The sequence below is a fragment of the Lactuca sativa genome, chromosome 4 (genome assembly GCF_002870075.4).
Source record: "Lactuca sativa cultivar Salinas chromosome 4, Lsat_Salinas_v11, whole genome shotgun sequence".
Lineage (NCBI taxonomy): Eukaryota > Viridiplantae > Streptophyta > Magnoliopsida > Asterales > Asteraceae > Lactuca > Lactuca sativa.
In genome coordinates, this window is record NC_056626.2 from 387,126,670 (window position 1) to 387,143,726 (window position 17,057).

General features: G+C 38.9%; 1 protein-coding gene and 1 long non-coding RNA gene across 3 annotated transcripts; both read right to left on the reverse strand.

The window, feature by feature from the left end:
- Positions 1–9,420: 9,420 nt before the first annotated feature.
- LOC111896887 (ubiquitin-conjugating enzyme E2 22) lies at positions 9,421–11,753 on the reverse strand. 2 transcript variants are annotated; one of them, XM_052770680.1, is made up of 8 exons: positions 11,625–11,681; positions 11,484–11,549; positions 10,843–10,916; positions 10,601–10,745; positions 10,445–10,522; positions 10,237–10,349; positions 10,022–10,125; positions 9,421–9,908 (listed from the first exon to the last, which is right to left on the reverse strand). In XM_052770680.1, the coding sequence occupies exons 3-8, from the start codon at positions 10,843–10,845 to the stop codon at positions 9,542–9,544; spliced, it is 810 nt and encodes a 269-aa protein (XP_052626640.1). In that variant the 5' UTR covers positions 10,846–10,916; positions 11,484–11,549; positions 11,625–11,681; the 3' UTR covers positions 9,421–9,541. The 2 variants fall into 2 exon arrangements, with proteins under 2 accessions (XP_052626640.1, XP_052626639.1); XM_052770679.1 differs by lacking the exon at positions 11,484–11,549 and having other exon boundaries at positions 11,625–11,753.
- Positions 11,754–15,975: 4,222 nt separating this feature from the next.
- LOC111896872 (uncharacterized) lies at positions 15,976–16,708 on the reverse strand. The gene is made up of 2 exons (XR_002852045.2): positions 16,581–16,708; positions 15,976–16,420 (listed from the first exon to the last, which is right to left on the reverse strand). It is a non-coding gene; the product is annotated as an uncharacterized LOC111896872 (long non-coding RNA).
- Between the last annotated feature and the right edge of the window lie 349 nt (positions 16,709–17,057).

The following is a 17,057-nucleotide window of genomic DNA, read 5'->3' on the forward strand; positions in this document are numbered from 1 at the left end:
TCGAATGAGGCTTGCTACTCCGGACCCCAATTGAAAGCCATGCCCTTCCGGGTCAGCTTGGTAAGAGGAACAACAATCCTGGAGAAATCCTGGATGAATCTCTGATAATAACCGGCCAACCCCAGGAAACTCCTGGTCTCCGAAGGGGATCTCGGCACCTCCCAACTCATCACCGCCTCAATCTTGGCCAAATCGACCAATATCCCATTTTGATTGACGAGGTGTCCTAGAAACTGGACCTCTCGCAACCAGAAATCGCACTTGGAGAATTTGGCGTAAAGCCTCTCCGATCTCAGAACTCCGAGGATCTCCCTCAAATGCTCCTCATGTTGCTCCCTGGACCTCGAATACAACAAAATGTCATCAATGAACACGATCACCGAGGGCGTGGAGGATTTTGTGGTATATTGTGATGCGTCGATCTCAGGCTTAGGCGCGATATTGATGCAGAGGGGGCATGTCATTGCTTACGCCTCGAGGTAGCTGAAGCCTCATGAAGCGAACTAGCCGACGTATGATTTAGAGTTGGGAGCGGTAGTGTTCGCCCTCAAGATTTGGCAGCATTACCTTTACGAGGTTCGTTATACCATTTACACGGACCACAAGAGTTTGAGGTACCTCATGGATCAGCCGAATCTGAACATGAGGAAGCGTCGATGGTTGGACGTGGTGAAGGATTATGATTGCGAGATCCTTTACCACCCGGGAAAGACCAACGTGGTGGCCGATGCGCTTAGCCGTAAGGCGGCACCGATCAGGGATGTGTGTATGAGGATGACGGTGGTGACACCACTGTTAGAGCAGATCCGGGAAGCCCAGCAGGAGGCTATGAAGGAGGAACATCGGAAGAGCGAGCGAATTGTGGGTCAAGTCACCTCCTTTGATTATGATAGCCGAGGATTATTGACACTACACCGTAGGGTGTGGGTGCCGTATCACGGAGGCGTGCACCAGATATTGGTGGCCCTGCATGAAGCGGGATGTGGCATGGTATGTCGAGCGGTGCTTGACCTGCAGGAAGGTCAAGGTCGAGCATCAGAGACCGCACGGCAAGATGCAGCCGTTGGATATCCCGTTATGGAAATGGGAGGATATTACGATGGATTTTATCACAAAGCTTCCACGGACGGTGCGAGGAGTAGATTCGATTTGGGTCATCGTGGATCGATTGACCAAGAGCGCCCATTTTATTCCGATTCAGGAGAGTATCTCGGCCGAAAAGTTGGCCGATATCTATATCAGGGAGATAGTGGTGCGGCACGGGGTGCCAGTGTCAGTGATATCAGATCGAGATATGCGGTTCACTTCTAGGTTTTGGAAGAGGTTTCATGATGATTTGGCACTCGTCTGCATTTTAGCACCACCTTTCACCCGCAGACGGATGGTTAGAGTGAGCGGACCATCCAGACCTTGGAGGATATGTTGCGGGCATGCGTGCTAGACTTCGGTGGTAGTTGGGATAGCTATCTTCCCTTGGCTGAGTTCTCGTACAACAACAGCTACCACGCGAGTATTGACCGTCCCCCATTCGAGATGTTGTATGGACGGAGGTGCAGGACCCCGATATGTTGGGGTGAAGTTGGCCAGAGGGTCATGGGGAGCACCGAGGTGGTGCTCAAGACGACCGAGAGGATCCAGCAGGTTCGAAGCAGGCTTCAGACTGCGCATAGTCGGCAGAAAAGTTACGCCGACAAGCTTCGATCAGACCTGGAATTCCAGGTTGGGGATATGGTTCTCCTGAAAGTGTCGCCTTGGAAAGGCGTCATTCAATTTAGGAAGTGGGGAAAGTTGGGCCCGAGATACATTGGTCCGTTCAAGGTTGTAGCTCGGGTGGGCAAGGTGGCATATAGGCTGGATCTGCCAGCCAAGCTCAATCAGATCCACAACACCTTCCATGTTTCCCAGCTGCGGAAGTGCCTCGTGGATGATTCAGCGGTGGTGCCGTTAGAGGATATACAGGTTGATGACAGCCTGAACTACATTGAGCGCCCAGTCGCGATCCTCGACCGGAAGTCGAAGGATCTAAGGAACAAGAGGGTGGAATTAGTGAAGGTGCAATGGCAGCACCGAAAGGGTTCGGAATAGACTTAGGAGCCGGTGGAAGAAATGATGGAGCATTACCCCGAGCTGTTTCAGGACTGAGCGGCAGACTTCGAAGACGAAGTCTAAAATAAGTAGGGGAGATTTGTAGCACCTGATTCCTGGTACGTAAAATTTATCTTAGTGTTTTTCATTTTTAGCCTTGGACTCGGCGAGTTGTAGGTCCGACTCGCCGAGTAGAGACGGGATCCGGAACACGTTTAAGTTGGCGACTCGGCGAGTCCATATTCTGGACTCAGCGAGTCCCCGCTGTCTGATGAAACCCTAAATTTCAAGGTTTTGCACCCTACTTAAACCCTCTTATCCGCCCCCAAGCTCGCCCCCTTCACCCTCAGAGCTCTATACTTCGTTCAAGCCTTGTTCCTTGTGAGATTGAAGCATTTTGGTGTGTTTTCTTGAAGATTTGAGGAGGGAAGGAGAGTAGATCAAGAAGAGAAGAAGGAGGCCAGGCATATTTGGGTTATCTCAGTGATTTCCTTGAGCCGGAGGACTTCCGGGTCAGCAGCAGCAGCAGAAGATCGTCAGTTCCCACGCAGATCAGCAGTTACTTTGAGGTGAGTTACCTTCCAGTAGCGGTGGGTCTAAGGCCACAATGCCGGCCCACCAGTAGGAGACGTATGATAGATGATTGTCTCTGTGATATCATCTAGGTTTTCTACTACCTGATATGTTATATGCTAGCATGATATGTATATGTGATAGTAGTAGAGTTCGGTTGTTAGGACCGAAGGGTAGGTCAGACACCCCAAATATGTCTGACAGTATGCGATGATATGTTTATATGCTGGCATGATATGTTATATGTGATAGTGGTAGTAGGAGGGGAATGGTCCCCAAGTTCGGTCGTTAGGACCTAAGGGTAGATCGGACACCCCAGATATGTCTGATAATATATTATGTTATGATATATGTGATATTAGCAGTAGGGGTGAAATAGTCCCCGATGATCGGTTGTTAGGACCGATGGGTAGTCAGCACCCCAGAATGGCTTGACATGGGTAGTCAGCACCCCAGAACGGCTTGACACGGGTAAGTCGGCACCCCAGAATGGTCGTACCGGGTAGGTCGGGCACCCCATAATTGTCCGGCAGTATGTATGATATGTGATTGTATGGTATGTGGTAAGATGGGGGAACTCACTAAGCTTCGTGCTTACAGTTTTCAGTTTTGATTTCAGGTACCTCTTCTTCGAAGGGGAAGGAGCTGGCGCGGTAGCGGTACATCACACACATGCTTTATATTCCGCATTATGATATCACCTGGGGATTTGTACTCTGACACTGTTATGTTTTATATTCCGCATTATGATATCACCTTGGCGATAGGCGCTGCCCCCGAAACCAAATCGATACAGAACTCCACCTACCTCTCAGGAGGCACACCCGGCAACTCCTCGGGGAAAACATCTGGGAACCCACGCACTATCAGGACCTCAATTGACCGACCTCGGTCTCTATGCACCTACCCTCGTATCCACCACATAAGCCACAAACCCACTACAGCCCTGCTGTAGACTCTGCCTTGCTCTCGCGGCTGAACAAAATTCCGACCCAAAACGGGTACCCTCGGCATAAACCGTAAGAACTCCCCCACTAGGGTCTCGTATGGTAACCAGCTTCCGCTCGCAGTCGATAACCGCTCCAAATCTACTTAACCAGTCCATGCCCACAATGACACAGACATCTCCCATGGCAATCGGGACCAAATCAATCGGAAACTCAACGCCAAAGATCTCGAGTACACATCCTCGAATCACTTCAGTGGCATGCACCGCTCTCTCATCAGCTATGGAAACTCGCAAAGGTCGACTCAACACCTCTCGACGAATATTGATGTGCTGACTAAAGGCTAACGACACAAAAGACCGACTCGCAACCGAGTCAAATAACACCAAAGCAGGTACAAAACTCATAAGAAATGTACCTACGCATATCATAATATAAGCATAACACCACAAACTCAAAATAAACAGATGAAAGAATACATACCAGCCACAATATCGGGTGCTGAGCGGACCTCCTCCGCTGTCAACTGGAAGGCTCTCCCGCGATCCTTCAGCGCCTCGGCCTTCACCGTCCGACTCTCCGTAGCTCGTACAGCAGCAGGGACAGATCCCTGAGAAGCTCCCTGAGCTGACCCTCGTAACTGCGGACACTTGGCCTTCCGGTGTTCGATCTGGTTGCAGTGATCAACTGGAAGGCTCTCCCGCGATCCTTCAGCCCCTCCTTTCCACACTTGTAGCAAGACCCTGCTCTGCACACCCCTTCATGACTCTTGCCGCACTTGCCACAAGTGCGTCCCTTCTGGTTCCCTGGTCTCGAATCGGCGGGCTTGGCCCGCTTGGCATCTGGCTAGGATTGTGCCGGTCGTCGATCCCTCCCCTGAGACTCCGCCTCCTCCCTGTCCTGAGTCTTTAGCTCAATCTCCCTCTTCTGGGCATTTTCCTGAAGCTCGGCGAATGTCCGGTATGTCGAGTTCACCATGAACTTGCGGATGTCTCTCCTCAAAATACTCAAATACCGACTCATACGTGCCTGCTCGGAAGACACGTGCTCAGGGCAGAACATCGCCCTCTCATGAAACATCTTGGTAATCACAGTAACAGACTCAATACCCTGCTTGAGGGTCAAGAACTCCTAGGCCAAACACTCCCTTTCCACCGGGGGAACGTACTCATCACGAAACATAGCGGTGAACCTCTCCCAGGTCACCGCAGCAAGCTCTGCAGAAGAATAGTGCGCTGTCACAAACTTCCACCAGTCCTTCGCCCCCAAGCGAAGCTGGTTCAGCGCGAACCGAACTCTCAGATGCTCCGTACATGAACATGTGTAGAAGCACCCCTCAATGTTAGAGATCCACCTCATTACGGCTATCGGATCCTGAGTCCCATCAAACTCTGGTGGCTTCGTGTTGCTGAACTCCCGGTACAGCAACGCGTCACCCCCTTGCGGCCTGGCAGCAACAGCGGCTGCAGTGGCTACAGCAACAACAACATCAATAAGAGAAGCATACCGCTCGTCAAAAGTCTCAATCAGTGTGGTCTTGATAGACCCGAACATCTCTGGAATCTCAGTGCGGATGGCCGCAACCACCTCATCATGAATCATCTGGCGGAGCTCCTCATCGCTCACACCCCCTCGCTAGTCCCTGGCCTGTGGCGTGTCCCAACCATGATTTCTCTCTGAAATACAATACAAGATATCAGAGACTCGCTCGAGTTTACACACTCAATATCTCATTCCTACTTGATCCCTGGTACCCTAAGGATTTTTACTTGGGCTGCGCATTGATCCGGTGTCTTCGGTAGTACGGGCCCAATACTACCGTCAAAATTGCATCAATATTCACCTCAACTCCTCCTCCTAGGATCCTAAGTCCCAAGTACACTACTCTCTCTATGCATAGTCTACTCTCTAGCATATCTCTCATAAGCTCCTTGCTGCTATCTATTCACTCTCAAGCATCTCCTAGCAGCAAAACCCCTAGGCTAAGGCATCACAAATCAGGCTACTCTACTCCTAATAAGCATACCTAGCCTACTCTAGCATGCATAACATATCTCTTAACTCATAATGTAAGGGTATTTTAGGAAATCACCGTTCGGGCGCTGGCTGATCGTACACACTGCTCTGATCTGCTCTTTCAAAAACTCTTTACTCTTGAGAAAAATTTGTGAATTTTATTTTAAAAATCTCTCAAATCCTTAGTTTTAGTTCAGATACGCTCGTAGGTGCACCTGAATCCCTCAAACCAAGGCTCTGATACCAACTTGTAACACCCAAAATTTTCAAATAATTTTTCACATTTCAAAAACACACTTCCATTCATAATTGTTATAAAAATATCATTGTATCACATAATAATCCATAACATCACATCCCAAGATCAAAATATATAAAAACTCCACGTGTGTGTAATGATCAAGCCAACGTCGTTCCGTGATCCTCATTGGTACCTGAAACACATAACACAACACTGTAAGCATAAGTGTTTAGTGAGTTCCCCAAAATACCACACTCAACACATATCATCCACTCGAGGCTATAACTTTGTTTGACCCTCTGGTCAATGTGTCTCAGTGGGACCCTCCAATCCCATAACTCTGTGGGCCCTCTGGCCCTAACTCTGTGGACCTTCTGGTCCTAACTCTGTAAACTCTGTAACATACATAGCATAAAATCACATCATGCAAAAGCATACAAAATACTCTGTCACATAACTCTAATTACCACTCTAGGTAAAGTATAGTGAGAAGACTCACCTCGGGTAACTCGGTAATCTCGAACTCTGTAAATAATTTGATCTAGCCTCCGCCTAACCATACGAAATAAACACTCTTAATTAATACATCTCTCAAGGCTAGACTATCTCCTCTCTTAGCACTCTTAGAAGGGTAAAAGACCATTTTACCCTTCTCATGGCTCAAAGACCCTAAAGTTGACCAAACCCTAAAAGTCAACAAAAGTCAACTTTTCGGGCTATGCTGCGCGTACCAAACATGTACGTTGGGCGTACCCGGCGTCCTCACAGAAACGGGGTGCGCGACCCCTTACGCCGCGCGTACTGGGATTACGCCCCGCGTAACTCCTAGTTCCAGACTCTAAGCTCTTGAGGTCTTAAAAAGTTAAGACCCACGTCCAACTTCTTGATCTGACCATTTCTAAGCCTCTTAATCCATAAAGTTGGTGACTTTAAGCCTTTGCATGGCTGGACAAGTCACTAACACCCATAACATTCCATTTCCCAACTCTAGAAAGCTCATAACTCCAGCATGACCTCATAACAACGACCAAGATGGAAACTTTATGGATCTATAACACAAATATCACTGAAATGGGACAGATCTAGCTCTATGGAGTACATTACACTCTTAAAGTCTCCACCTTTGGGACTTTTAACCCTAGAAATGGTTCATGCACTCTTCAAACCAGATAAAGAGGAAAGTTTTGAACTTTATACCTGTAGAAATGGTCCTTCTTCTTCACTAACACACCAAAAAACTTTTAGCTCCAAACACACACACACACACTCAAGCTAATAATGATGGAAGGCTCTCTCTTAGGGTTTCAATCACTGATATGGAGGCTGGGAAATGAGCCTTAGCATCCTTTAAATAGTGCACAAGCCAAACATTTAGGGTTTACATCTGGACCCGTTATCCCCAGCGTAACCCCAGCGTACCCAGGCGAGTCCACGTCCAAATTAAGCGCATGAGTACGCGCAGCGTACTCCCCAGTACGCCCAGCATACTCATTTGCTTACAAGAACTCTCTCAAGGGACTACTCTTGACAACTTGACAAAATGGAAGGGTTAAATAGCTTACCTGAATTTCGAGATGTTACATTTGAACTCTTGCATGTGATCTTGGCCCTTTTTACTCTATTTTGACCTAGTTTGAATTCAAGATGTGGATTTGACATGCATGTCTATAAAGCAATGATTTGTATGGTTCATTAGATAAGAGAATGCCTTATGGTATGTTTGAGTGGTTGGTTTGATGGATTAAGAGCTTATTAGATTAAGCTGGTAACAGTCACCACAACGTGGTGAATGGATCACCGCGACGTGGTGTATGGCTGCCATGTGACTATTTTGTCCTATAGTCCCTACGACGTGGCTAGAGCTAGCCATGACGTGGCAACTGACTGAGTTGACTTGTTGACTTTTACCTTTGCCTAGGGTTTTGACCAAGTTCAACCTGAGGGTATTTTGGGTATTTTAGGAAATATTTTGAGATAATGTCACTATTTGTTGTATAGGTGACCCGTAGAGTTGGTATGCGGAGTTCCGGTGTGATAAGCTATCTTTTCAGATTGAGAGGTGAGTTTTCCTCACCATACTCGTGGGTCGAAGACATCAATTCAGACCCTCTAGATTGTGTATCCTGGTTTATATGATGTTTTTATGATGTAGTGATTTGTTAGATCTCTATCCTGGTATATAGGATGTTGCTATGCGGTAGTGATCTGTAGGTTTGCCTATGTGTATGTTGAACTTGTTATATGTATATATGTTGCTAGTTATTTATGTTATTGGTTATGTATATGTCGACATGACATGGTGGGGTTGAGACTGTGCTACTTTGTGTTGCCAGTCAACGACTCAACAAACTGGGGCATTCCAACCGAATGGTTGCGGGCCGTGGGTAATCCAACCAAGGGGTTGTGGACTCAATATGTATTGGCAATCCAACCAAAAGGTTGTGGGCTGGAGCATTCCAACCGAAAGGTTGTGGGCTGGGGGTAATCCAACCGAAAAGTTGTGGACCTGATATCTGTCTGGTTATATGTTTGTGTGGTGGTACTTTGGGTGAACTCACTAAGCTTTGACTTACAGTTTCAATTTATTGTTTCAGGTACTTCAGATGACTGTGACAAGACGAATGCGTGATCATGCACATCCTTGAAATTTATGTTATTTGGATATCTGGAACACTCTGATTATTGAATAACACTTTTGAAACAATGGTTTTGTAAACATTTATGGTTATTAGGATGTTTTGAAAAATTTAAATTTACTCTAATTTTCTGAACGTTACCTAGGAACCAAGCATTTCATTGAGCTTCCTACCAAAACATGAATGTTGGAAAAGAGTATTTCATGTCGTTCGATGTTGTAGTTTACCAAGAATATCGACACCAATGACAAGTTTGCATGACATAGTGAGAGTCGTGTCTAATCCCGAATATCCAGCCAAGTTAGTAAAAAAAAAACAGAGTTTGTTCCGGATTATTACGGGCATTTTTGGACTATTGTTCTTTGCAATCCATATTGTTTTCGGCTTTACTAAATATAGCAGTTCATTTTAAAGCAGTCGAAAGACTAGCTAAAGGCAATGAACAAGACGCTATAGTAGTTTTTAAGTTATAAGAGTGTCAACGGGTGAAAAATAAGTAGCTTTGTAACGTTTTGGATACGAAATAAAATTCCATTACAAACATGTTCTTCGCATTCTGGACACAAATGAAAACATTTCAGACTATTTTTTTTAATTTGTTACTCCATAAAAAAACGCACAAATAATAATAAGTAAAGGAAGCATTAAGTATGGGTCCACTGACTCCATGACCCATTTCTTAATGGGCCGGGCCAAACTCAAATGCAGAATGACACATTCCGAAATAGTTGATTCTTTTGCCAATTTACCAAAAAAACGAATTAATTACATTTCACTTAAACGGGTTTGCATCTTATATTATGTAAAAACAATTTTGTAATAATCAGAAGGTGATAAAATGATAACTTTTTAGATAGCAAAACTTAAGTACGTTGATATTATTATGTGTAAAAAAAAGTACATTCCTATCTTTGGTAAAAAGTAAAAAAGTAAAAACCCAATTCAGAATCACTAAGTCACATTGTTAGATAAGACATTCCAACAACACTAAAGGAAATAAAACCACATTACTATCATATAAACTTGCTTTAAAGTTTAAACAATTACAATCTTTTCAAGCTTTTCTTCCTAGCATCAATCTTTTTTTTATCAGTTTGCACTTTCACCATTTCCTTCTTTAGTGTCGCCAATCCCGGTGGCGGCAGTGCACCAGATCCGCTACTAACTCCGATCTCCACCACCGGATTCACGGCGGCACTTGGCGGCACCTCCTGACCTCCTCCTCCCCCTTTCATTGTATTCGAAGACAGACCCAACGGAGTTGCGACCACCACACCTGATCCCATGTTTTTCTGGTCAACATTTTGACCAGGTGTTGACTGGTCAACCTTTTGACCAGGAGTTGACTCGGACACCACCACTGTCTTCAACTTTGGCTTTGGCTTCAACGCATGGATTCCAGTATACAGCCTTTAAAAAATTTATTCAAAAAAATTATTTTCTTAAATCTTAAAAATAAATTTTTAAAAATAAAAGTTCATTGCTATAATAGGAAGAAACAATGGTGATGCTAAGTTGCTGACCTGGCATGTCTAGCGTACTCTTGGTAATCTTCTAGAAGCATTTTCCCAGCCTGTTCATTTAATGCTGATTCTGGAAATGGCTCAATGAGTAAACATCGAACTACCTATAACAATATAAAAACATAATTATTATTTGTGTAAAAATATAATTATTATTTATGTGTAAAAAGATAAAATAAAAATGCTATAATTAGTAAAGAAATGTGAGTACTTACAACTAAAACATGGCGTAAGCCAAGACTTGGGTTCCAATCCTTTTTCAATGTGTTTACACAGATCTCACCATTTGATGAAATATTCGGATGAAAAATTTTGGTCAAGAAATAACCTAAAAATATAACACAATATATATATTTTTTAATATTTTAATTAAAAGTTATATGTATAATTGTATATAGTAAAACTCGAGTAGAATTGACAAACCTTTAGGAGGTGAATGAGGGAAGTCGCGAGAAAGTATCAACTTCATGCGAAAAACGCCACTTTCATATGGAGTCCCAGCTGTATATGACGAGGAAGGGTATTTTAGTCAATTCAAAGAGATAAAACACAAAATAAGAATCATGTATATATATATACCTGGGCCTTCGATATCTGCATATATTGTTGAAAAATCATCATCATTTACACCAACTTTAATTCCTTCGGGTGGTGTTTCATCAAGATTTCTCAATTCTCTAGCTAATTGTTTTATTACATTTGGAGGTAGATTCTCATTGGTAGCCTGTAAAATGTAAAAAGTGAGTTAAATTTATTGAAAGAAAATGGATGAGGTGTGTGTGTGTAGGGGGTGGGGTGGGGGGGGGGGGGGGGGGGGTTACCATTGGCTACAGAAGAGATGTAGGATTAGAACACAATCTTGGATCTAATGCTAATGGCTACAAGTCAACTCTTCCTGCAATAAAAAGATGGGACACATCAATTATTAAGTATATGTGTTGAATTATTAATATTTATTAATTCTTGATTATTTACATGTTGGTGTTTGCAGTTGAAGATGCTTCTTTTTGTGATTTTTATATGCTAGAAATGGTAGGTGAAGACATACCTAATCGGATTTTTGTAATAAAAAAGAGAGGTAAAATATGGAGTGAATCATCTTTTTAACATTCTGGTTTCTTTTCAGAATTATTATGCATGATTATCAGTTTTAAATATATATGTATGAATCCTAAAGTTCATGATAACTAGAGAAAGCATGAACAATAAGGTTGGCATATTAACAAACACTTGGTGGGCATATGTACAAAAGTTCAGGTTAGTGTTTCCAATATCGGAAAACCTAATTTGAAGCAAATATGGCAAGAATGATGATTTCACCTGATCTGATCTTTTATGGACTAAAAGGGATACAATAACTTTATACGAAGAGGGGAAAAGGTTATTCCGTTTCAATCAAGACAAATGACACCAAAAGAGGAACCCTAATTGAATCATCAAATACCCAACACAGATTAATTACCTCTTGAATTCGCAAACAACAATGCTTCGAGTTCACAAAAGAAACAGCAATCTCATCAAAAATTAACTGATAATCACGAAAGATCATAAAAATTCTACTTGCGAAATCACATTAATTCATGAAATTCATGACGCAAATTACCTGAAAATGAGAGCCGTTAGTGGGTCTGTACACTGTGGAAACAGAATCAGTCGTATACTTCTGACGAAAATTTATGTTGTGTTGACGTGTATGTTGGGTACATGGGCTGGATCCAGATAGATATACCACAATCTTCTGAAGATTGGACCGTTGAGGGTTCATACATGGCTTTCTGGAGTTTAATGTAGACCCCTTATACTATGGACTATATGCATATATTACCCCTTCATCTAGGATATGGTTGAATTATGTAACTATCTATAATATGGGGTAGTTTCTGCAATTTAATTCAAATTAGGGGCTCAAATTTAGATTTTTTTTTTCATGCCACTTTTATCTTAAAGTGGCAAGGACACGATCATCCAATCAATGGATATCAAAAGGTTGGGTGAAAATAAAAAGAACACGAACCAACTCTTAAACACCATAAAAATCAATAGTAGTTGTCTAATGGCTACCAAAATATTGAGCATTTTCAAACTCAGAGCTCAATTGAGTTGGACGCTTGAGTACAAAAACAAACTCAAAAGATATGAGTAGGAGTTCAATTTTACAAGAACTTGACTAGAACACCTATAAAGCTTTTCAATCTATATGTATGTATAATAGTAATATTCTTGGGTTGAACTCAATAAGATAAGGTAACGGAACATTGTTTTTATATATATTTTCGAACTACATGAGCTTTCAACTTGAGCTTTGACTTTATTGAATGTAAGAAATCGATGACACACTTTTCTTGTTCTTAATCACATATTCTTACTAAGTGTAACTATTAATCTCACCGATGATTTAAAATATATGAAAAAGTTCGATTGTTTTCCTAACGCAGTTATTACATATATGTTTTGTTGACTATTTAAGTAACAGTGACGTTTGTAGAAAAAAATTTCTTAAAACAAAAGTTGTTAAAGTCCTACTTACGCAAACTCTTAGGTCTTGTAGACCACCTGCCTCAACCAACATACCACTCCACCGTGACCTTAGCCCTTAGGACTAGGCTATAAAATCCATGTGGCAGTTCTCCTTTTCAAGTTGATTTGTTTTGAAAATTTTGGCTAAGGCACCCTCATTTTTTGCTATATATTGGGAACTAACACAAAGGATCAGAAACATGAATTTTAGAATAAAGGAGACTTACATAGGTTTTTATTAAAAAGAAAACAACGAAACATAATGCAACATACTTTTTCTCAGAATATTCTAACCATAAAAAATTCCTAAACGAAGTTTGATGAAAAGTACGCATACAACCGTCAGGACTCATATAACTGAAATTATACTTTGAATTATGAAGTTGATATGGTCTACATTTAATATAAAATCGTCTAATTTCATCATATTGGTTATCGGATAGCTTAAAATCGATGGTTGCAGTCTAGGATCATGAATCAATGAATCTAGATTTACCTCTTTTAAAGTTGACATACAAGTTTTTAAAGTTCAAAGTTAATTGGCTCTTTGATAACTATTCGTTTCATATATGGGATTGTATTATGGAGCATTTCCCTAATAGGATGCAATTGTTAGTCATGAACATATTCTTTTTGTTTAAAAAAAATCGATGGTTTTTCTTTTTATTATTTACCGTATGATTTAAGAAGCAAATCTCAATATTAATTAAAAATTATGCTCTTAAAACCATGTTAAATATAAATTACAGGAAAATTACAAATATGAACTACACAAAAGTTAATATAAATTTATTAATGTGTAATGTTTTGTTGTGTAATTATCGTTTACCATTAAATGGAATGCCAATTAAAAGATATCGGCCTTGTGGGCGTGGGCTATAGATGGATTACCAATTGAGTCAAAAACTTGAACATGGATTAGTGGACTTTTAGATCATTAGATGTCTGTGTTTGTAAAACGGACTATTTGTATCTATATGCATGTGGTCATGTGGATTCCGATTCATTGATTTTTTTGGTTCAAGAAAAAAAAAAGGATCAAACCATTTGTTCTGATTTTTTTTTTCAAATTCAATTAAATGTTGGTTCGATCATATATTTTATTAGTATTCTATTATTCAGAGCATCCTTTCCTATTTGAGTACTTTGAATTCGATATTCGAAGCTGTGATCATATTTTTAGTCTTCATTGTGTGCTTAATTTATGTACTATACTTTTACTTGGAGTTTTGATTCATATTTCGGTTTCTCCAAATAATAATATCTTGCTCTCTCATTAAATCACTTATACCGGAGTAACGTTAAGTTATTGGTGTTCTATTTGGCAATTGATAGATTATGTTATCGATCAAACTTGTTTATTTTCTATATACATCATTACATTGTTGGTTTGTTATATATATTATCTCAAGAATTCTATTAGCCTTATCCCTAAACAATAAGTCCAAGAATCAAATAGATTAGAGAAACGTCATCCGACATGAATTGGTTGTCTTCTTCCAATCATAGAGTTACAGTGTCACACTATGATTAAAATTGGGCCCATCGATCCATGGGCTCGAACAAGAAAACACGGATTCTTCATTTCAGCTGATCTTGTCGTGGGCCACCATACCTGTTTTTTTATTTTGGAAAAATGGATTCATGATTTTGAAATTAGGTCCATTAAATAGGGTAAATAACTTTACTATTATTTATATAACTATATTCGAAAATTTGAACCAAACATTTTTTTTAAATCAATATGACCTATAACAAAATTAGCAATAGAAAACAAGGTTTGAATAAGGATTTTTTTTTTCCAATTGTTTGTTAATTTGTTTACGCTATCTATTTAATTAATCTAATACTCATTCAGTTATTTGTAAAAATAGAAGTTAATATATAATAATGGGTATTCTTTATATGATAGGAAAAAAATTTAATGACACAAATCCATGAAGCAAAAATTAGAAAAAAAAATAAACTAAATTAGTCACGAACTACGAGGATAGTAATAGATTACTAGTTGTGAGACCCATGTATTACATGAGTTAATTAATTTTAACAAAAAGAAACTAAATATAAATCTCAAAATATTTAAAAGCTTTGAATTTATAAGAAAATAAAAAAATAATGAATTATTATAATGGAAATATTTTTTTTATCTTTTAAATTTAAACAAATAATTTAAATAAATAAAAGAAACTAATGAGCATTAATTTTGGGAATTTTGAAATTAAAAAGTAAATTAATTAATTAAATTGATATCCATTTATTATCATATTTATTATAATAATTATATTAAAATATTATGTGGAATTTGATAAAATAGAAAAACTATTAAAATGACATGTGCAAAAAAAATAATTCAAAATAACCACAAAATGATATTTGACAAATTAAAAGAGAGTGTAACAAGTGACAAAAAAACCCTTCATTTATTAGAAATGATAGTCTATAGATGTGGCCATCTTTTTAGTTCTAGAAGGTTATTTATTGGAGTTCTCCAAATGTTTCATGGAGACTATCAAAGTAAAAATGATTAGGAAGATCATACAATTTTTGAATTAATGTCACCAAAAATATAAAATAACCATTACACTTTTTTTTTTCATACAATTAAAAATGATAAATAAAATAATATAACGTTGATTTTTTTTTTTATTATTCTTATTTGCAACACTTTGACAACTTAAATTGGTTTTAAAACTTTGGAAGAAAACAAGTAATCAACAACTCACATGCCCTAACAGCCATACCCACCCTTAACCCTAACCTATGGTTCTTTTTCTACAACCAAACAACCATCTTTTTTTCTTTCTGGTCGAATCCTCCCTAATAAATAAAAAACATTTTGCTACATGTCTTCTTCTCCTTCATTTGGACACATGACATTTTCTACAAATTTTGAATTTTTTTATTTTCCACTCGTCATTCTATTGTATTTTTTATTTTTATTAAATTATAATTCCACATTTAATATGTAAGGTAATATATATATATATATATATATATAATATTTATTAGAAAATATGTATATATGTAATGTATTCAATATATTAAAGTCTCATTAATTTTACGAATTCAAAATTTTTCTCATTTTTTTTTATAAATTCAAACTCATCAAATTGTTAAAATTTTATATATATTTTTTTAAATAAACCCATATAATATATGAGTCTCACACCTAGTTGATAATATATATTACGAAACACTTTCATTTTTTGATATATTTTTTTTACTACATCGATTTTTAATTTCAATGCACATGTAGAAGAGATAATACACGTGATTTGCACAAAACAAACTCTTTTTATGGTCTGCTTTAGCCTTTATGCTCACCACACATTCCTGATAAAAGAGAGGAAATATTCTGACCACATGTGGCGTCACTAAAAGTTGAAAAGCAGTCACTAACTCAATCATAACGACAGTAACTAATTAACTACCAAAAATAACACACTATAAATCTCCCATGATTTATAAAATAATCATGACATCTGACATATTTAACATGAAAAATCCACATGCAAATCACACAAAACGAACTTTAGTTTATTTTAAAGGTTGGTGTTTGGTTCAAGAACTCGATAACACCTCCAGTAACTAAACATCTATACAGAAACACAAGTATGGAATAATTGAAATTATTGTTACTTCTAATATTAATTACTACTAATAGTTTAGAAAGAGTAGGCTTTAGTACACTTGGGAGAATCAGCGACTCTAAGAGTTTCTTCAATAAGTTTACGTGCTTTCCTGCTTCGTATCTCAACCCTCATGCTATCACTCTTTTCAATCTTGTTGTATGAATCATCATTCGGTTTCCATATCTTCAGAGACCTAAATCTTATCTTCAGTGACACCTTCAATCTCTCGAAAACCATCTTTGTTGTAAACCTAAAAGAAGACAAACAAGAACAAAACAATCAGAATTACACATCTACTTATATTTCAGATGTGCATATGTGTACTAGAATCATGCTATCTCTTATGTATCTAATGTAATAAAAGTTATATTTTTAACTAGAGAGAAAAGAAAGAGAGAAGAGATACGTACCTAAAAAGTAGGTTAGATTGTTCAAATGGTGGAGGGGGAGGGAGAGAGGGAGCGAAGAGACAGCCTTTTATATTTGTATCTCATCTTCTATTTGTCTGTTTTTATCATTCATTTTGTTCCTATTTAATACTGTATTGATATTATATACTATTATTTTATTTTATATTTTATATAAGATTTAAAGGTACTTGTTTTGACTAAATGGACCCGTAAAACACTAAAAAACATAATTTCTATATATTTTATATACTAGCTAGAAAAATAATGGTATGACAACATAGTTTGCACTCAACCAATCCAATTCATCATATTTTTTCTACTCTAATTTTAAAAAATAAGAGGATCATACAACCTTGTAAAAAATATCAGGCTTTCTAGACTTAGTCGTTGCAGAGACAACATTGTTTCAATAAATCTATATGACCCAAACAAAAACAACAATGACCGCATCAAAAACTTTCCTTTGAAAAACATTAA

Excerpts from the sequence above, each read along its gene's own strand:
- LOC111896887 (XM_052770679.1), bottom strand. Across the intron at positions 10,523-10,600 it reads TGCAGATATCGAAGGCCCAG|CTGGGACTCCATATGAAAGT; the intron begins GTATATATATAT and ends CGTCATATACAG. Across the intron at positions 10,350-10,444 it reads CCCTCATTCACCTCCTAAAG|GTTATTTCTTGACCAAAATT; the intron begins GTTTGTCAATTC and ends TTATATTTTTAG.